The sequence below is a fragment of the Myotis davidii genome, unplaced genomic scaffold (genome assembly GCF_000327345.1).
Source record: "Myotis davidii unplaced genomic scaffold, ASM32734v1 scaffold1494, whole genome shotgun sequence".
Classification (NCBI taxonomy): Eukaryota; Metazoa; Chordata; class Mammalia; order Chiroptera; family Vespertilionidae; genus Myotis; species Myotis davidii.
Genome location: NW_006286246.1, coordinates 2,369,120 through 2,391,457, shown reverse-complemented (window position 1 = coordinate 2,391,457; position 22,338 = coordinate 2,369,120). Strand labels below are relative to the sequence as shown.

At 52.9% G+C, this 22,338-nt stretch overlaps 1 protein-coding gene across 1 annotated transcript in view; it reads right to left on the bottom strand.

Moving 5' to 3' along the window:
* Nucleotides 1–22,338, bottom strand: part of ZDHHC14 (zinc finger, DHHC-type containing 14) — a 203,258-nt gene that overhangs the window by 71,438 nt on the left and 109,482 nt on the right. Inside the window, exon 2 of the mRNA XM_006757706.1 lies at nt 20,442–20,602. Coding sequence (XP_006757769.1) covers nt 20,442–20,602 — 161 coding nt within the window. The remainder of the gene's footprint in view (nt 1–20,441; nt 20,603–22,338) is intronic.

Sequence of the window (22,338 nt, the reverse complement as noted above, 5' to 3'; positions counted from 1 at the left end):
TTAGGAAGAGCCACACTCAAGGGGCCAAAGAGCTGCATGTGGCTCGCAAGCCGCAGTTTGCCGACCACAGCCCTAATGCAACACCATTCCACTTGCAGGGACTAAAATGAAATGATTCAAACACCCCAACTTCGAATGCAGCATGAGGACGTGTTCCTTTACTGACAAGAGCTCATGGACAGGTCCCCAGGTCTCACCGAGGGCCCCACCCGCCTCGGTGAACCCACAGCGGCCCGCAAAGGCCCAGCTCTGTGAGGGGCCTGGTGCCAGGTCAGAAAAAGGCCAAGAATGAGCTTTCCCTAACCCTGACCCAGATTGCAGGAGTGACTGTCCGCCCTCACTGCCCATCGGGACTTTAATAAAGGCCTGCAGGTGCCGTGAAATAAAAGTGTAAGCGAGGAACAAAATTCAGTTGAATTATTTACTAGAAGCACCTTGTGATCAATAACAGCACCGTCTAGACTTTGACAAAAACAAGGCAATTTCATTTTCCTTTGTATTCTTTCCATGCTCACAGCGACGGCCAACTACTCACTAACTGTCTGTGGGACTGGACTGGATAAGAAGCAAATTGAGTTTCCACTTCTAGAGGTTAGCCGGCAACGGCCACCAATTTGTACATATTGTAAAAAATGGGTATGCATAATATAAAAGACAATTCCTAATGCCTACCGTTCTCCCTCCAGCCATTCAGACGTAGGTAGCTCTGATTTTCCCTTCCCTTCTGACAAATAGTCATTTACTTGGTCCCAAGCTTGGTTGGCATAAAGAGTGAATGACAATCTGAATCTTTATGCATTTGTCTCTGATTATCCAATGAACCCCCCGCCCCACTCCCAGTACATGTCAGCTGAGACCACCACAGAACAGTTTTATTTGTAAAGAATGTGACACCTGTTTCTCTGAGGTATCTGCTCAGCAGGGTAGGAGTGCCTCGATTCTTCCGTCAATTTCTTAGAAGAAATGTGACAGAGGGATCCTTTGTTTCCAGCCCAGTTTCACCTGGAAGCCCCCCGCCCTTCGGTATTCTCAGCGTGTAGCATGCCCTTGGAGCTCACCTGACTAATGGATCCTAGGGTGGCCCCATGCAGGATGACGGATGCCTGGGCCCCTCAGCCCCACAGTACCGCATGGTTCACTCTTCAGGCTTCTAGAACAGTCCCAGCACTGCACTGCAGCCCCACAGCCTGGCTGACCTAGATGTTCGGCCTTCATAGTCCTTGAAGGCTCTTTCACGAAGGGGAGAGGGTGTGGGTAGTGAGCAATGCCCCGACCTGTCACCCACGCCCTTCCCGGAGGGTCTGGACCACAGCATCTCTGCCTGACCACGGGTCCTCACCAGCCTCGGCCCTGGACAGTGCCAGCGGGTCTGCCCTGCTGGCTGGAGACCCTGTCTAACCCCACCCCCATCTTTTCTGCATCTGTACTGGATTCCTTCCATCGTCTTGTTATTTTGGTTCCCACATTCATCTCTAAAATGCGATACAACTGGAAAGACAGCTCCTAATGCTGCTTCTACAAATTCTAGGTCTTCAACATCTTTTCTCCCAGACATTTTTCTGTGCAAAACATGTATAACCGGTGCACTACAGAATAACATCCAAGACAGCCTGGAGCTGGAAATGCGGAACACAGAACAGTGAAATCAATGAGTGGACTATCACTTTAACGGAGAAATGGAGTGTCCATGAAATAGGAACAGCACTTCTCCTCTACGAAGGTGTGCTCTACGACTGCAGTGAGGGCCCCCCTCTCCATCAGAGCCAGCGGTGGCAGATTCCTCCCACCGGCGCAGGCCCAGAACGGCTGCAATGGCCAATCATACGAACAGGAAGAAGCGAGTGGCTGATTCCGTAGTGGGGTCCCCAGGGCGCATGCAGGGAAGCTGGCTGCCTGGGAGAAGAGAGCATCAGCCCAATGGTGTGGCTCAGTGGCTGAGCATCGATCTGTGAACCAGGAGGTCGCGGTTCAATTCCTAGTCAGGGCACATGCCCGGGTTGCAGGGCCCATCCCCAGTAAGGGGCGTGCAGCTGATCAATGATTCTCTCTCATTGATGTTTCTATCTCTCTCTCTCCCTTTCTGGAAAAAAAAATATATATATATGTATTAAGAAAAAAAGAGAGCATCAGAAGGTAGCCAAATGCGGTCTTGGCACACCTGGTTCAAGAGGCTGCCAGGCAGTCAGGTGCTGGGTGGAATCACTTGCCACAAAGATGGCATTGCCTCTGACGGCCACTGCGTTCGGTGAGTCTCCTGTGCCGTGTGCTTTCTGGGATCGTCATCAGACTCTCTGTGCCCACAACTGCCACAATGTGCAAGCAGTTATTAAAATACTAGAGGCCCGGTGCACAAAAATTTGTGCACTCGGAGGGAGGGGGGAGGTCCTTCAGCCCGGCCTGTGCCCTTTCGCAGTCTGAGACCCCTCGGGACATAATGTCCACCTGCTGGCTTAGGCCTGCTCCCAGGTGGCAGAGAGCAGGCCCAATCCCTAGGTGCAGCCCCTGGTCGGGCTCAGAGAAGGGCCGATTGGGGAGTTGGGGCACTGTACCCTGTCACACACAGAGCCGCAGGGCAATCCAGGGGTTGGGGAGCTCCACCTGCATTGAGCGTCTGCCCCTTGGTGGTCAGTGTGTGTCACAGTGACCAGTCATTCCCAGTTGTTCTGCTTTTAGGGTCAGTTTGCATATTACCCTTTTATTATATAGGATTGATGGAAGAAAACCAACCGCCATTCATCCTCAGGGAAGAGCAGTTGTTCACGGCGTCTATCTCGGAGCCCTCAGCGGGAGGCCGTCAGCCTCGGTTTGTGCGTTTGGAGCTGCAATAACGCTGAAGCGTGATGAGAGTCGGAAGTGCTCACTTCCATTTCTCTCAGAGTCGGAGGGGAGCCCAGCCCTCGTGACCGGTGGCTGCAGCCCTCCCCATGGCCAGATGTTTTCTCCTGAGCCCGCTCCTCCCTCGGGCTTGGCCAGGGATCGAGAAGGAGCCTCCATCAGAGGAGAAATCTCCATCCCTCCTGGATTTCACACTGTCATACGGCTTCACACTCCCCAAGTTCACTGGGTGATGTTTGCGAAGCACCACAGCACAATTTTTACTTTACTAATGACTCCCCAGAACCACCCTGCGCAGCCAAGTGGAAAAATAGAACCATAAGGATCTGAAATGAATTGCTCAGACAGAAGAAATAAAATCCAAAACGCAATTCTTTGTCTTTCATTGCTTTAGCCTGAGTCCAATCTTTCTCTGTCGATGGGCTGTTGCCTTCCCCATATTAGAAATTCCTCCTCCCCACACACTTGAATTCCATTTCAGACCGAAGCTATTGGTTTTGCTTTCCTCCGGAGTTGGGAACGGCTGGATGTTGGGCTTTGGGCGGGCCACGATGGTCACTGAATGGCCCATCGGGGGCTCCCTGCGTGATGGATAGCTCCAAGGCAGTTCCCTCTGGTAACCCGCGTGGGCCCAGGCGGGAAAGGAACCGCAAGCCGCGTTCCTGCACACCAGGCAGCGGACAGGAGGCAGGTGGCGTGGGAGCCACCAGCTCAGAGCAATCCCCAGCCGTTCTCCGGAGCGGCAGCGGGAGCTTAGAGCTCCGCCGTCCAGTACGGAGGCCCCGGCCACTGGTCGCTGACACTGAAAACGTGTCCAGTCTCCATTGGGATGTGTTGCTGGTATAAAACACACACCAGATTTTAAAGAAGCAGTATGAAAAGGAGAATGTAAAATATCTCCGAACTCTAAATATTGATGACATGTTCAAACGGTAACACGGTGAAAAACTGGGTAACACAATAAAACATATCACTACAATGGATTTCATTTGTTTCCTTTTACTACTAAAACGTGGCTTCTAGAACGTTTAAAATGACATGTGTGGCCTGCATTTGTAGCTTATGATCTATTTCTATTGGGTAGAGCTGGTTCAGGAAGTCAAAAACCTGGTGTAGCCTTCCTTTCTCTCCTAGCCTGTTCCTCAGGAGACGGCGACCCCTCCTTCCGAGGCCGCCCCCAGGCCCAGGCCTGCCCAGGCCTCAAGGTCACCTCCTGCCAGAGCCGGCCTCAGGGTCAGCCTCGCCCTCCCTGCTCCGATTCTTGGGGCTGGCGGCACTGACCTGTCTGCTGGGACTCTTCACCTCCAGCCTTCTCTGAAATCTGGGAAGCTATTTGACTATTGCTACACATTACCGACATTTTTGCAAACTAGAGTAGCATTTTATTGCTTTCAGCCTTTCCCGACCACCTGGATTTCAGACCCACTCGGGGGCCCGTGGCCAGAGTTCCATCACCCGCATGGCCTTCTCGGTCCCCTGTCCCAGCGCAGGGGTAAGAACACGGTCTTGGCAACCAGACGGATTGCTGTGGTGGTGACAATGGCTCTGCCATTTACTCACATTTTCTGTTGTCAGTGATTTGTTCTTTCGGTGCCTCCGTTTCTCCTACAATTGCCAAGAGGTTGACATTAACGTCTGGGATACATGACACACTGCGGGGCACAGGGTGTGTGCCAGGGAAGGCTTAGCCATGCTCCCCTCTCCTGGGTCTGCCTTCGGGCCTGTTGAACTCTGGACTGAGCAGCTATTACCTGTCTGACACGGGCCAGTTCACAAATCATTACTCCTCACTCTCGTCCCCCCCACCCTGCCAGCCAAAGCAAGCTAACGTGGGCACCTGAATTTCCCTTTCAGTCACCAGTTTCTGAAACACCTCTCTTCTCCTATTCGTGGTCTCCCCACCCTGCCCCCAAATGCCACCCCCTTAGGCAATTCTGAGCCCTGTCCTCACGTCTTTTGAAATCCCGGTGGAAGATTTGTCTTCTCCAGACAACTCCCAGTGACGGATCTCTCTCGATTCTCTCCTAGGCCCAGACTCCCTCTCACAAACTCAGTTCACTTTGTAGCACGGGTTCTCGACCACAGAGATTCTGCCCCCCGGGGACACAGTCAGGAGGTAATTTATTGTCACAGCTCAGGGATGGAGTACTAGTGACATCTAGGGGGTGTTGGGGAGGGATTTGCTACTGAACACCCTGTAAACACAGGATGTGCCCCCCCCTACCCCCGAGAATCCTCTGGCCCAGACTGTCAATAATGCAGAGACTACACACTCTGCACTGCAGTCACCTATCCTCACTGATGTTCCTCTGTTTAAAAAAAAAAGCCTCTTGTCCATCTTGGCCATCTGCAAGCCACGGAGAGAGGCTTCAGGGAAGCCGGACCTGCCCGACACCTTGATCTTGCACTTGCAGCCTCCACAGCTGAGAGAGAATAAATGCCCGTTGTGCTTAAGGAAAAGCCCTCCGTGCTGGCCTCCAGCCAGGTTTCTTCTGAATCGTCCCTGGTACTTCAGAGGGTGTGTGTTTCAAGTAGATTGATTCCAGACAATGATTGTTTTCTAACTAAACAGCCAGCCAGGGATATTTTTCATTAAATGTCTCAGGATATGTCATCACAAGATACAAAATGGCCACACAAATGCATGCAGCACTCTGCACCTGTAGAGAGAAGCACGCAGCATCTCCTGTAGTCACCAACCAGAGGTCTCCGCCTCCAGGAGGGCTCGGCAGTCGGCCTCGGGTCCACAGCAGCCGCAACGACCCAGGGAACCCGTTCGCCATGCTGTCCTCTCTGCTCTCTTCTAAGAACTTGACCTTTTTCTTCGTATTCACAGGGTTGCCATATATGACAGCAAAACCCGGTCATCTGCATCTGAGAGAAAATGTCTCTTTTCTTCTAAAACAAGAGTGGCGGCGGCGGAGGGGGCAAGGATCCCAAGTGGATGTGGAGTTGTCAGGGCACTGGGGAGTGGGACGCCGGGCCACGTCCCCGCGTCTGTCACAGGAAACAGTGGGGAGGAAAGACCATCCCTCCACTGCACCTCTGGGGGCAGTGCATGTTGCGGTGGAAATGGGGTTCTTCCACGGAGTCGTGAGAGAAGCCCTTGGGGAACGCGTGCAGAGGAGGATGTGAGCAGCAGTGGCCAGACTGACGGGAGCAGGAGCACAGGCCTGCGCCAGGTGCCTCGGTCTCCGCCCGGACCAAGTAGCTCGGCTCCATCTCTCTGGGAAGCAGTCCAGCTTCCGGGGCCTCGGCCACGCACCTGCGCCTGTCAGGCCCCGGGGGGCCAGGGCCCAGAGGCAGAGCTTCTCTGTGGCCCATTTCTCACCTGTACGCCTGCCGCCAAGGCTGCTAAAGAGCACACACAAGCTTTGTGAAGATGGCATCTTCTTGGGTTCGGGAAGGGGTGAGCTTTCTTTCCAATAACCAATTTTCTTCCTAATTCTTCCTGGGCTTGTGCTGGGCCCACCCCCATCCAACCCCTTTCCTGGATCTTCCTGGGTTCTGTGCCCTGACTCTAACTCCACGGGGTTTACATAGCGTGCAAGTGACCAGGCCCTGAACTCAGCCTGCCCAAGGGGAGACTGAGGAAGGAAGATGGCAGGATAGGTGTTCTGTGCTCTCAGGAATTCCTCCTCTGCACCATGGGGAGCAGTATCACGGGGAGCAAAAGGGCCGCCCTGCCCCGGCACCATGTTTTAGTCGCTGGCTTGAAAAGCCTGAATTCCATGCTGTTAAGGAGCCCTGCACCCTCACAGGTGGAATCTGTAGTAATAGTTAGATAAAAGGGCTCCGGCTCGGAGGGAATGTGTGCCATCTTTTACACAATGCTCTGCCGCCATTCCAGGCTCAGTAACGTAGACCTGAACCGGGTGTGGGGGGGGAGGTGTTACACAAACGAAAAGCAAACAAAGCGTCAGGGCTCACCAGCAGGCAGAGCGGGCCTCTTCTCAGGTGCTTCCAAAATCCCCGTCGATGGTTTGATGCAGGAGTGTCACCAGGGCCCAGTTAGAGGACCTGGCCTCACTGGCACCAGGACAGCCCGACCCTCACCCTCCCAGGTGCATCCTTGTACCTGAGCGCGTGCATACGCGTTACACCTTGTAAGATCACATGTGTCCTCCAGGTGCCCCTGTGAGGATCGTGGCTTTGGAGCAGCCCTTGACAAAACACACAACGGCGGTTCACATTGTCTGAGCACACACGGCGGTTCACATTGAGCACACACGGCGGTTCACACTGAGCACACACGGCGGTTCACACTGCCTGAGCACACACGGCGGTTCACATTGTCTGAGCACACACGGCGGTTCACAATGAGTACACACGGCGGTTCACACTGTCTGAGCACACACGGCAGTTCACACTGTCGGAGCACACACGGCGGTTCACACTGAGCACACACGGCGGTTCACACTGCCTGAGCACACACGGCGGTTCACATTGTCTGAGCACACACGGCGGTTCACAATGAGTACACACGGCGGTTCACACTGTCTGAGCACACACGGCAGTTCACACTGTCGGAGCACACACGGCGGTTCACACTGAGCACACACGGCGGTTCACACTGCCTGAGCACACACGGCGGTTCACATTGTCTGAGCACACACGGCGGTTCACAATGAGTACACACGGCGGTTCACACTGTCTGAGCACACACGGCAGTTCACACTGTCGGAGCACACACGGCGGTTCACACTGAGCACACACGGCGGTTCACACTGCCTGAGCACACACGGCGGTTCACATTGTCTGAGCACACACGGCGGTTCACAATGAGTACACACGGCGGTTCACACTGTCTGAGCACACACGGCAGTTCACACTGTCGGAGCACACACGGCGGTTCACACTGAGCACACACGGCGGTTCACACTGCCTGAGCACACACGGCGGTTCACATTGTCTGAGCACACACGGCGGTTCACAATGAGTACACACGGCGGTTCACACTGTCTGAGCACACACGGCAGTTCACACTGTCGGAGCACACACGGCGGTTCACACTGAGCACACACGGCGGTTCACACTGCCTGAGCACACACGGCGGTTCACATTGTCTGAGCACACACGGCGGTTCACAATGAGTACACACGGCGGTTCACACTGTCTGAGCACACACGGCAGTTCACACTGTCGGAGCACACACGGCGGTTCACACTGAGCACACACGGCGGTTCACACTGTCTGATCACACATGGCGGTTCACATTGTCTGAACACACGCGGTGGTTCACACTGTCTGAGCACACGCGGCGGTTCACACGGTCTGAGCACAAACGGCGGTTCACATTGATCACACATGGCGGTTCACATGAGCACACACAGCGGTTCACATTGAGCACACACGGCGGTTCACACTGAGCACACACGGCGGCTCACACTGCCTGAGCACACACGGCGGTTCACACTGGCTGAGCACACACGGCGGTTCACACAGTCAGAGCACACACGATGGTTCCACACTGAACACACACGGCGGTTCCACGTTGTCTGAGCACACATGGCAGTTCACACTGTCTGAGCACACACGGCGGTTCACACTGTCTGAGCACACACGGCAGTTCACACTGTCTGAGCACACACGGCGGTTCACATTGAGCACACAGAACGGTTCACACTGTCTGAGCACACACAGCGGTTCACATTGAGCACACACGGCGGTTCACACTGAGCACACACGGCGGTTCCATGCTGTCTGAGCACACACGGCGGTTCCATGTTGTCTGCGCACACACGGTTCACACTGAGCACACACGGCGGTTCACACTGTCTGAGCACACGCGGCGGTTCCACGTTGTCTGATCACACATGGCGGGTCACATTGTCTGAACACACGCGGCGGTTCACACTGTCTGAGCACACAGCGGTTCACATTGAGCACACACGGCGGTTCACACTGTCTGAGCACACGCGGCGGTTCCACGTTGTCTGATCACACATGGCGGGTCACATTGTCTGAACACACGCGGCGGTTCACACTGTCTGAGCACACAGCGGTTCACATTGAGCACACACGGCGGTTCACACTGTCTGAGCACACGCGGCGGTTCCACGTTGTCTGATCACACATGGCGGGTCACATTGTCTGAACACACGCGGCGGTTCACACTGTCTGAGCACACAGCGGTTCACATTGAGCACACACGGCGGTTCACACTGTCTGAGCACACGCGGCGGTTCCACGTTGTCTGATCACACATGGCGGGTCACATTGTCTGAACACACGCGGCGGTTCACACTGTCTGAGCACACAGCGGTTCACATTGAGCACACACGGCGGTTCACACTGTCTGAGCACACGCGGCGGTTCCACGTTGTCTGATCACACATGGCGGGTCACATTGTCTGAACACACGCGGCGGTTCACACTGTCTGAGCACACACAGCGGTTCACACTGTCTGAGCACACACGGTGCACACTGAGCACACACGGTGGCTCACACTGTCTGAGCACATACGGCGGTTCCATGTTGTCTGAGCACACACGGCGGTTCACACAGTCAGAGCACACACGATGGTTCCACACTGTCTGAACACACACGGCAGTTCCACGTTGTCTGAGCACACATGGCGGTTCCAAGTTGTCTGAGCACACACGGCGGTTCCATGTTGTCTGAGCACACACGGCGGTTCCATGTTGTCTGAGCACACACGGTGGTTCACACTGTCTGAGCACACACGGCGGTTCCACGTTGTCTGAGCACACACGGCGGTTCCACGTTGTCTGAGCACACACGGTGATTCACACTGTCTGAGCACACACAGCGGTTCCATGTTGTCTGAGCACACACGGCGGTTCATACTGTCTGAGCACACGCACATGACAGTTCCACACTGGGAATGACAACGGCTACACCTGGCTTTAGGGATCAGCTGTCCCCGACAGGAGGTGGAAGGAGTGTCTCACACATTCTTTGCAGGTGCATGGCACCCAAGGGCTTTGGTAACCATGGGATACCTAACCCTCTCCCCTCTCCCCCAGTTCAAGTATGAGGCCTAGAAACCTGTGGCAGGTGCTCAATGGCAGCTCCTCAGTCCTTCGCACTCAGTGGGTCTGTGCACAGGGGGGGTTACTCGGCCATGATCTGTGGTGCTGGTACCCAAGGTGAAAACATGGGACGCTCTCCTAGATGAGCCCACACTAGGTCACTCATCCAGGTACTGTTCTCAAGTTTCTCAAGGCATTTCCCACTTGGGTCACGGCCTCTGCGTCTTAGAAAACAGACCACAGGAAGGCGATCCGCCCATTCCCCAACTAACCACTTTGAGATGCATGAAAACTTGTGGTTGTTCAACCCTCCAGAGATGCTCAGCTCTGCCTCCAGACGTGTGGATACATAAACGGTGAAGGATCTTCAAGGGGAAACTGTGATTCTCAAAGGGTGGCCTCCAGCCCCGCGTCATTAACAACTCCTGGGAACTGTCAGAAATTCAGTGACGGGCCCCACCCTGACCTACTGGCTCCAACTCTGGGGGTGGGCCTGCAGCCCGGTAACAGTTCCTTCAGGCGGTTCTCTGCCCGCCCAAGCCTAAGGACCAGTGGCCTCATGAAATGGCATGGAGTGTGACCCTAATAATTAACAGCACACAGAGTCTGTTCAGGTATTTCAGATGACTCCACTGTTTATAACCTCACAATTACACGGACAGAAACCCAAAGAAGAACTCGGTAAGAGCATAATTCCCCATCACCACGGTGCCTCGTGCTCAGTGAGCACCCGGTAAATACACGCTCAGTGAGCCAGGGGGCGAATGAATGTTATGAACTTCTCCTTCAAAACAAACAAACAAAATGGATGAAGTTAACAACCATTTGCCCAGCTTTTCTTTCGAATAGTCCAAAACAAGATAAACAGTCTCAAAACTCTGAGATTCCAGGAACTATTTAGGTCCAACTTCTTGTCCTCTAAGTCTGTGCTGCCCAGCACGGCAGCCACCAGCCCTGTGTGTCTACTGGGCAACGGCAGGTGGCTGCTTGGGATTACGTGTCAGACAGTGAAATACTCAGGGACAAGACAGGACCAACATAAAGAAGGTAAGAGATTTTTAAGTATTTTTTTATACTGAATACCTGTTGAAATGATATTTTGGATATACTAGATTAAAATATATTATAAAATTAATTTCACCTGTTCCTTTCCATTTTTTAAATTGTCGCTGCTAGAAAATTTACAATTACATGTGGAGCTTGCATTGTGTTTCTAGTGGACGTATACTGATCAGTACATCCCCTGGGGTGACTTTTTCAGTGAGGGCCCCTGGAGGTTCCATCCTATTGATTTCCATTAAGTGTAAGGAGCAAGTCTCCACCCTAAAAGGAAAATAGATTTTTCAAGTGCACTCTCCAAGTTTTGGTGGCATTCACCCACTTGGAGTCCTGTTTCCTGGAAGGTGATAATCTAGTTTCCAAACAAGCGGTCCTCACCTCCATCACCTGTGTAAGCCACACCTGTTCCTCCAGGAGCCTCAGAAGGTACATTTGGGTCCAGGACAAACGTGAGGAGTTTTTTCCTCACTCTCCATGGTGGCAAGAAGAGCCTCACTGAGGACCCCGCCAAGCTCCCCACGGGCAGCCCTACTCCCCTGCCCTCTCTCACTTGTGCCTTCCAGCCTCTGCACTGGCCACAGCTGGGCCCCACTGCCTATGTCCACTCTGGGGACACAGCAGATGCCACTTGACCTGCGTCCTCAGGCAATGGTTCTGAGCCTCAGATCTTTTCACAAAGTACCATTGCTCTGTCTCCCACAACTCAGACCGTGTTCCAGGGCACAGAAGGGAAGGGAGGTACAGCCCCCCAAACTGGCCACCAGTCCCCCTCTATAGCATTCAACGCTAAAAGGAAGGAGAAATTCATTGGAAACCAAACCACGAGTCGGTTCCATTATAACGAAGCGTCAGAGGGTAACGACTGAGGCATAAGCTCATGAATATCACAGCCCCCAAAGCGACATCTCAGCACAGCGCCATGTTCGCAGGGGCGCTGCTCCCTGGTCTGTTCAATAAAACAAAGCTCTTCCCGAGAGCCTCAGTGGCCCACCACCTACAGCTTCTCTGACCATCTGGTTCCTCCTTTGGCTCCTGTCTGCTGCTCAGCATGGCCGGGCTCCCCGCTCAGCCTCCCCTGCCTCCTCCCCAGCGCTCCCCTGCCTCCTCCCCAGCACCCCCTGCCTCCTCCCCGGTCCCTCTCCTTCCTCCTCACGGAGTCCTTTTGTTTCCTCTGGTTCCTGAGCAGCCTTTCCCACTACGCTACCCTCGTAAGAAGAAAACGCCTCCCACTTCCAGGCCCCAAGAGCGGCCCATTCTGCGGATGAACCTTCTCCGGGGCTTTCTCTCCTGAAAAGCCATTCTCACCTCCCTCCTCCCACCCAGCGCCCTCTAGATCTCAGCCCCACACGCCCTGCCTATCCCTGGGTGAAGTGCTGTATCTTTGACTTCCCTCTAAAACCTTCCTGGTGGACTGACTCACTCCTTCACTCAAAAGAGCTATTGTTTCACCCTCTTGCTTTACTTCCCAAGCTTACCAGTTAAATAATGACAGCAATATTCCCGTGAGTCATTTAAATCTCACTTATTTTGCAGCACATACAGTATACCTGTTGAATTTACATGGGTGTGCACGTAGCTCTGCATTCTAAAATTATTAACGGAATATGCCTTTCCTTCCGTTTAAACAGCTGAACAGGCTAACGAGCCTTCTTAAGTATTCAGATTCCTGGACTTCCATGGCCAAGCAAAGGAGGGAGAAGGATTTCTTTCTGGAATCAGAATGGTAACGCTGGGATGGACCTTTGCCCTCAGCGGGTGACTGTACATACAGTGAAATCAGGGCCCAGAGAAGGTAAAACTTTCCCTAAGGTCACACAGCAAGTGGGAGAGCCCCTTCCCATAGCCAGTTTACTTCTAATAAAAACATAGAAACATAGATTTTGAAATTGGTAAAGCAGTATCCAAAAGAAAATGGATTTATTGACGTAGTTATTATTAATAAGCAATAATAATAAGTAATAATAATAAATCAGCGTGGCTCAGTGGTTGAGCATTGACCTGTGAACCAGGAGGTCACGGTTTGATTCCCGGTCAGGGCACATGCCCAGGTTGCGGGCTCAGCCCCTGGTGTGGGGTGTGCAGGGAGAAGCCAATCAATGATTCTCTCTCATCACTGATGTTTTTCTCTCTCTCTCCCTCCCTCTCCCTTCCTTTCTGAGTTCAATAAAAATGTATTTTTTTAAAAAAGAATAAGATACCACTTACAGGCACTGCAGGGAGGTTGTTCCACTGAATGGGTCTGCGGTTAAAATATGACTTGAGAGCTTAAGAGGAGGGAAAGCAGACGCTGACTGTGGGAGAGGAAGTCGCAGGTCGGGTCAAGGTCACGGTCACCGTCACCACTGAGAGGTGGGAAGGCATCAAGGCCGGGCTTCTCAGCTTTCAGGAACCACGGCTGTCTGGTTTAAAAGGCAGCTCCTGACTCAGCTGGTGGGTGGGGCCTGCGGTCCGGCCCGTCTCCTAGGCTCCCAGGTGTGTTGATGTGGCTCTTTCCTGGACCTCGGACCTTGCTTTGAGTAACAAGGATTTAGGGTTTAGGTTTCAGAAGCAAACAAGTCCAAGGAGCGGCACAGGACCTCATGTGGAGAAGGGGCCCCAGGGCCAAGTCCGGGGGCTGTCACGGAGGAGCTCTGTGCAAGCACAGGCGGATGTGTACCTGTCTCCCCCTGAGCCTCCCTGCCGGTCTGTAAGGTGAGGGCTTGTCCAGGATGCTGGCCAGGACTGCTGGGACGTCCTGCGCCTCGGAGCGCTGCGGACCAGCACGCCTGCAGGCAGGAAGCCCTCTCAGCAGCTGGGAGGGTCTCGCATCGGCAGCTGTCTCCGTGCCCCGGCGGGAGGGTGGCCTTTGATCTCCAGTTACATGCTCCGGACCACCTGTGGCATATTCTTGAACCACATGGTCCCGATTTTTCCACCCTTTTCATGCCGTTTGGTCCTTCGCTTCCCATGCTCCCTCGAGGCTGACCTTTTCCTCACCCTTGTTACTTCATCATCCTTCCCCTTCCATGGCCCGGGGTACGGAACTGATTATAATTACAGCGCAATTCCTTTCTTTTTAAGCAAAGCATGTCAACACTGTCCTATGCAATCATTTTGCTGATTGAACACAAACTCGTGAAAGAATGTGACACTGGTGCAGAGATAAAGGTTGAGAGAGAGAGAGAGAGAGAGAGAGACTCCCCTTACCTGAAATGAAGTAAGACCATTGCTTTTAGGGAGGAGTTCACCAATTCTAAAAGATTCCAATCTTTCCTACAGAATTGTGCACACGTACACATAGGCAAGTCACATCTTCAACTATGTGAGGAGAGGCACCCAGTGGATTCAGGATGGGAAGTATGGGAGCCACTAAAACACTATGTGGATTTAGGAACTTAGATTTCCAAGCTCAGAGCAGCCTGAGCTCGAACGTGTGATCTCACCAGGTTAAAGGGCTCCCTTATCTAAATTTCTGTTCCTGTGAGGAGCTGCGCACCGCGTGCCACCCACAGAGCCGCCTGGAGGGCTGCGAAGGGGACCCTGCAAGGGCATCATGAGAAGGCGGAGCTGTGGGTGGCTGCCTCCGTCAGTATAATTCTCCACTCCGATCAGCACAGGCCCCATCCCAATCTCACAGACGAGTAGATACGCTCAAATCGGAAACTGGCTTTGGTTCCCACACCAGGACACACCCACACATGGGCGTTTTATTGGAAGAAGAAGTCATACAGGCCCCAGTGAACTTTCCAAATGAAACTGCCCATCCTTCCAAACCCTGTGGAAACACAAAATCTCCAGCTCCTTCCCTCCCTCAGAAGTAAACCTTCAAAACCTCGTGGTATTTCCCCGAACACCGAACACCGTAATTTGGACGGTGACATCTGGTTCCAGCTCTCCCAGCTGGGATTTGTTTTTAAAGGGACAGTGAGACATTCTGACTTTCGGAGGCACCACTCTGCGTTGGTGCAGGAGGATGGCGGCCTCCCCTTCCCAGGCATCTGTGCACACTGCACAAAACTAGCAATTTCGCCCTGACTGGTTTGGCTCAGTGGATGGAGCATCGGCCTGTGGACTCAAGGGTCCCAGGTTCGATTCCGGTCAAGGGCATGTACGTTGGTTGCGGGCACATCCCCAGTAGAGGGTGTGCAGGAAGCAGCTGATCGATGTTTCTCCCTCATCGATGTTTCTAACTCTCTATCCCTCTCCCTTCCTCTCTGTAAAAAAATCAATAATATATATATATATATTTAAAAAGCTAGCAATTTCCCACAAATAGGGATCTACTGTTTTTTATTCCTCGAATGCCAGTTTCTTCAAAAGCCTTTGTCTCTTCCAGAAGGTATTTCGGACACGGGGGACGCCCGCTGCCCACTTGCCCTGGCTCCTTCACAAGCACCTTGGGGAACCTGATGGGGGGACGAGTCTGACATCACTGGAGAGGCCCCTGTACCGCCAGGCGGCTCCAAGAGGCGGGCCAGGTCGCTGTAGCTTCCCTGTACAGTGGGGCCTTGACTTACGAGTTTAATTCATTCCGTGACGGAGCTCGTAACTCAAATTACTCGTCAGTCAAATCAACAGTGAACGAGTGAGACACATGATGCTGGGCTGATGTTGTGGCGTTCACTGTGACGTTCGCTGCGCCAACTAGCGTTGGGGTATCTGAAGTTGGTTCATAACCCGAATTTTAGCTTGCAACTCAAAGCAAAAAATTGGCCAAGAGACGGCTCGTATCTTGAAAAACTCGTTAGTCGGGACACTCGTAAGTCAAGGCCCCACTGTACTTCTTCCTTCTCTGCCCACAGGGGCCAGGATTTGAGAACCAGGGCCTCCAGCCACCGTGATGTGATGGGAGAGGCAGCGGATGGGACAGGAGAGTTGAGGGCTGGACGATGGAGACAGACTATGACTTACGGGCCTCGGGAAGTGCCACCTGCCCCTCAGGGCCTGGCTCCCCAAGGCAACTAGATGATGGGCAGTGACGTGCTGTGGTTCAGGGCACGGACCTGCATGAACCCCAGGCCTGGCCCAGGGACCTGTGGGAAATGACGTTTCCTCCTGAGCTCCGGCTTTCTCATCAATGCAGTCGGAGTGTTTACAGTGACGCAGCGCCGTGAGCGGAGGTCGTGAGTGTTGGGTGAGGTCGTCATGGGAAGAGCGACATGATGCCGGCTGCCCGGCACGGGAGAAGCCCTTGATGAGAACTAGCTACGGCTATTATTCTACCTGTTCATCGTGGACCAATAAGCCACTGCTGTACAGGACAAGCACCGGAATGTTTCATTCTAAGGGGCGCAGCTAAATGTTTAAGCGGGTGCCTGGAAGGGACTGTCCCAAAGCTAATGAAACGGCGCCACAGTCAGTCTGGGAAGAACAGGGCACAGAGCAGGGGGGAAGGGGGGGCGGGGGGAGAAGGCGGGGACTCTGAACAGTGCGCTGAGCCTCTCAGAATGGTCACGAGATGCCGAAGCGACCACTGCAACAAGAATCCACAGAGAAGATGCGGGCACTCTGGAGGTGAGTCGGGGATGCAAATAAGAATTGGGGAAAATGGTCAGAAAATGTCACCTTCTGAAAAAAAAAACGGGAAAAAGTCAAATTAACCACCCATGCTGCCTGCTGGCTTTTTTCACCTTTTTTTTTTTTTTTAGCATATTCATAAGTGTGGACATCTAGTGTGCAGTGCACACAGTGCTCGCAAAGCGTGTGGAAGATTTAACCACAGATCAACCACAGACAGCAGAATCATCACAAGGCAAAAAATAAGAAACCATAAAAATTTACTTTATGGTGAATACTACCAGTAGAAATAACTAACAAAAAAAGAAATCAATAATAGCTTAAAAAATGTACATGGTAAAATATTAAATCACCAGGAAAATTTGACTTAGTGGATATAACAGTTCTGTAAGAAAATTCATATTGCAATGTTTGTGATATAAAAAACCAGTTATAAATTTTATGTAGAGAAAGCAATTACTCCAATAAGAATAATTTTAGTAAAATAAAAATGTAAGTGGGAAAAATTGGAAATGGTTTAGCTTTGCCATAGAGAAAATTGACTATGGTCTTAAATCGGTGTAATAGTGTTCTCAGAAAGTATTTTCTTCAACAGAAATCCATTGGTGCTGTTAAAATTGCAATTATAATATTTCTACTGTGAAACACAGAATGAAGAGCCTTTGGGGGGAAAAGTCTGGCAAGTGGAATAGGTGCTGACACCGTCCTATCCCCACGGAACTCCTCTCGGGCCCTGGGCTCTCTGGGCCGGTGCAGACGGGGCTGCCGGCAGGGCCTGTGCCTCCCCAGCACCCAGAGCCACCGAGCCGCCTTCCTAACTCTCTCCTCCAGGGAGGTCCACTCTGAGGCCTAATGTAGGAATCGGTGCGAGATAAACTTTAGTCTTAGAAATACTGATTAGCTCTGTGTACTACAAGAATGCGTTTTGTATGAGAATTTGACTGAAAGAGTAGGGGTGGGAAGATGAGAGAGGAAGGAGGAAGAGGAGGAAAAGAGAAGGAGGAGAGGAAAAGGAGAGGAGGGGGAGGAGAGATGAAGATGGAGGAGGAGGGGGGAGGGGGAGAAGTAAGAGAGAGGGCTGGAGGAAGAGAGGGACAAAGAGAGAGGGAGGGCTAGAGACAGGGAGGAGGGACACACACGCACACACACATACGCACACGTCGCGCTGTCTGGCAGAGGGGTGTTCTAGCCGGTAGCACAAGTGCCCAGTGAACAGTGTTCCGGCTCTGCCACAGCGCAGGCGACTTTGTAAAGTCCACCAGCTTCCTCGGATCCGATTCCACCTCCCCGGCAGGATCACTTCTTGGTGTCAGGGCTACCTTGTCACAGGAGAGCTTCCTAAGTAACTCGCCTTGTTTTGGGAGCCCCACAGCCAGACGAGGTCCCATTTCAGCCCGCGGCTGGCTTCCTGGCTTTCGCTTCCCGAGGAGGGTCGGGCCGGGAAAGACGGTGCACGGTGCACGTGGGCGTGAGCAGAGCAGGGCCGCTGCTTTGCTGCCCGGAGAGGTCCATCTCTGATCGAAACAGAACGCTCTGATCCCACACGGGTCGCTGAGTGTCTGGCTGTCTGAGCAAACTAAAGAAATGGCGTTTCCGAGACTCGTTCCCAAGCAGGACTCCAGGGACCCATCGGGGCCTTCCTGGGCCCCGGCTGCCCTTCTTTGCTGTCTATGTGGTGACAATACAAGTTACCGGGAAAGTTCTTTCAGAAAAACACCGTGTAAGGCGTTTCAGGAGACTTGTCAAGACTGAGACACACAGCCTCCCGCTCACCAGGAGGCTGAAGGCGGAGTGTTCAGATCCTCGGCAAACCTTTACCAACTTACCCAGAGGGCTGACTTCGGGCGGGTATTATGGGCTTCTAGAAGTAGAGGTATACTACAAATAATTAAAATTAATAACCCTAATAATAAAAAGTTTCTGAGTCTCATTTTTCATGTTTTTAGTTAGATAGCACAAAATACATGTGCTAAGATTCCACTGAAACATAATGTTATTTTCCACAGAAACACATGGAGGGCTCGATAGGAAGTATTAGAACCCCCACTACCAGCGCTGCCATCCATTCCTACCACATTGCGGGTTGGTTTTTATGAGAATCTATGTTTGTGGAAGGTGAAGAGAGAACTGGGTGGGGAAAGAGGATAATTTCTCTTAGAAAAGTACTACCATTCTCTGAGCTAACCTGACAAGAACCCTACAGGATGTGTGTCATGGTCCCCATTTACGGATGAGAGCAGGAGGTATGACATTCAGAAGGTGCAGACCAGCCTAGGGTCACACAGCTCAGAGCGGGGAGCTGTCTCACCGTCTCTCCTTCCTTCCTCCTCTCTCCTTCCCCTCTCCCTCCTTTATAGCTTTGGCGGATGTACTGTGTTCTAACTTACACACTGTAATAGTGTAGTTGTGATAGTGTAGTATCCATTACAAATGTGTAGTAGAATGGTTTTAGCAAATTTATTATCACTGCAACCTAATTTTAGATCATTTTCATTACTCCAAACAGTCCTGGCATGTCTGTGTGCATCAACCCTCATCCCCCCACCCCGCAGCCCAGGCCGTCACCAACCTGCTTTCTCTCTCTAAAGATCTGCCCTTTCTGGGCATTTCATGTAAACAGAATCATATAAGCACAAAACACAGGCTTCCGATCTGGTCTCTTTCACTTCGCATAACGTTTTAAGGTTCACCCACATGTAGCTAAGTGCTCATGTGACGTGGCACAGACGACGCGGTTTCTATAGGCTAGTCCTGTTCCCTGGAGGACACTGTGCCCGAGTCCCCTCTCTCCCCTCTGACATGTCAACCGGAAAGAACGAGAGCTGAGACTAGGAAACCTGGGTTCGAGGCTCTGGCTCGGCCACTTTCTCCCATTTAACTTCTTCCCCACAAACGTGCTTGGAAGTGATCAAGTTCAGTGATAGCCTTAATAAATTATTAATGTGCTAGAAATGCAAAGCCTGAAAGCATGAACTATTTGAAATGCCAAGATGCAATGACTAAGAAGGAGCTGTATTTAAGGATTTTCCTCCCCCTTCTTCCCTGCCTCAGGACACAAGAGGGCTGCTTTCCACCTGACTACTCGCCATGCACTCCCGCCAGCAACTCCTTTACTGCTCTCCTCCCAGAAGACAGAGATGAAGGATGGAGGCAGAAGCTCAGAGAAGGACACAGCTGTGCCTCGGGGCCTGGGGATGGTGGACCAGAGCAGACGCTCTCTACTGAGGCCCAGACCTGCACCCATTGCCCTGGGGCAAGGGGATCTTTCAGCCGAGTGAGGCTGGGTGAGGCGCCCAGGCGTCGGGGGAACAGGGAGAGGACGTCTGCCCACAGTTTCTCATGCGTCACCTGACATTCACGGAGCCCTCACTGCCCTCCGCCACTCCGTCCAATGATCACCGCGCCCCCAAAGCTACAAGTTCACAAATGTACACTTCCCAGAAAAAGATCTAATTTAATATAAAAAAAAGGACTTTAAAAGTTTGTTGTGTAAGGGATTAGGATTTGTTTTAATAGCTTTCAAGTGGATTGCGGTAAACTTCATCATAGGATCTCGTTATCTGAGGAAAACTGAAGCTATTCACCTCAATACACATATCACAAATACATAGCTTAGCTATGCTGTAATAAAGAGATTCTTTCTGGTCACTGGCCGGAGAAATGAACCAGGAGTTTCAGGTTTAGTCTATAGTTTAGTCTCAGTTTCCAGGTTTATACGATGGGGCCAGAGTTAGGCTACGATCACAAAAGAACACAGAGCACAGGCACCGACCGCAGCCCGGCAGGACCGACGCGGACACCTGGGTTTCATGGAAACAGCAGGAAACGGAGCTCAGTGGCGCTGCTCGGCGAGGGGCACCCCCAGTCCTGTCTTACCTCTGACCACCTTCCATCCCACCTTCTACTCAGGTCATCCTGCGGAGAGAGCACGTGAAGACGTCGGGGACTCCGCCGCAGCTCCTCGTCCCCGGCAGCGCCCGGGCCTCTCGCAGGGGCACCTGTGGCTGGGCCCGGGTGGGAAGGGACCGAGGCTAAGGGCACATCTTCAGGGTTACCTATTTGCCTTTCCAGGTCGGCGGCTTCATCAGGCGTGGCTCGCGGGAGGACGCCAGGGTCACTGAAGCTGGTGCGAAGCAGGGTCCCCATCACAAAGAAGAACAGGATGCCACCAACCACGGGAATGGCAGGCGTGATTTTCACTGCGAGGTACGGGCAGCTGCCAGCAGGTGGGAAGGCGGGGGTGGGGGGAGAGAAAGGAAAGATAAGGTCAGTAATCAGCAGTACACAGTCTAGATTTTCCAAGAAGCTAAAGGCTTCTTGGAGAAGCGAAATTGATTTCCATTAAAAATTCATCTATGCTCAGCATTTACATTTGGGGAGGCCTACCATTCTCTCCCGCAGACCGTGTAACCCTCCCTCCCCCGCCACAATCAGCCAGGCCCCCGGCTCCCACAGCGCCTCCAGCACAGACGCTGGCGGGAGAATGGGAACAGCCTGTGTCCGATCAACACCGGACGCACAGACACAGCCATGGGTCTGTGACCTTCCTCCCATCCCTGGAGACACCAGAATGAGCTGGCCTTTCCTCACTGGGTCACACAACCTGGGGCTCAAGATGCTGAGAAATGCAGATTCACCCTCAAAAGGCAAAAAAAGATTTTTTAATCAATATTTTTGGAGTTTAATGAGCTATGGAAATGAACTTGCAACCAGTCTCCAGAAAGAATGAAAGGGGGTTCGGTGGCTGGGATATGATAACCGCCTGCTCTTCAGGAAGGCTTGGAGCTACCATTGCTGAGCACGGCCAGCGCATTCTGGGAAGCCCTGCACTGTCCCCCAGCCCAGGAGCTGACGTGCAGCCAGGGCGGTGGTGGCCAGGGAAAGGGTCCTTGGACAGACTCAAGTCCAGGCCAGCAGGGCTCTGGGGCCAGGAGCCAGGGCAGCTGTACGCACCACGCCCTGGCCCACGGTCGCTGCCCCGAAGCCACAGAGGGCGAGAGAGGCCGAGTGAGAATTAGCTCAGTGCCTGAAGCTGAGTGAAGGACGGGGTCTGGGTAGCCGTGGCCATCTATTGTCACCGCGCTCGGTGCCATCACGGGGGCCGAGGCACACAGCACGCAATCACAGAGTTGTAACAGCCAGAGTGAAAAGCGCCTCCCCGAGGCTCCACCTCATCCGTGACTCTCTTCCAGGTACTGAAGGCGAAACTGGGGCTAGAGAAGGATGAGGAGGTGACTGGGCTCAGTCGTGGGGTGTTGGGGACTACCACCCCACGCCCGTGCAGTGCTTACATCACGGGGGCCGAGGCACACAGCACGCAATCACAGAGTTGTAACAGCCAGAGTGAAAAGCGCCTCCCCGAGGCTCCACCTCATCCGTGACTCTCTTCCAGGTACTGAAGGCGAAACTGGGGCTAGAGAAGGATGAGGAGGTGACTGGGCTCGGTCGTGGGGTGTTGGGGACTAGCACCCCACGCCCGTGCAGTGCTTACCGGGGGCTGGCAAGGTGCCTGATGGGATGGAAGGCGATGTCCAGGCCTCAAGGACCACAGGCCATGATCCCCTTTGCCAGGGCCAGACACTGGCGAGTTAGAGGCCAGGCCTTCAGGAGGATGGTGACGTGGACATAAGGGTGGTCACTGTGCAGTGCAGGCCCAAGGCCTCGCCTGAATCCCCTGCTCTATAGGAACCCAGAGGCGTCCCAACTACTCTAAGAAGGTGGACGGGGACCCCAAACACGACCAGGTGGGACTTCCTGCCAGGCAGGTGGCCTCCAAAAGAGTCATGTGATTCAGAGACAAAAATATATGACATTTCTAACATCTCTTCCTCTCTCCCACACCGACCACCTGCAGAAACTGAGCAAAACAAACAAACAACGTCATGTCACCTCATCCGGACTGCCGGTTGTGACTTCTCCTCACAGGATTCATGGGAAACCATAAAAAAACCA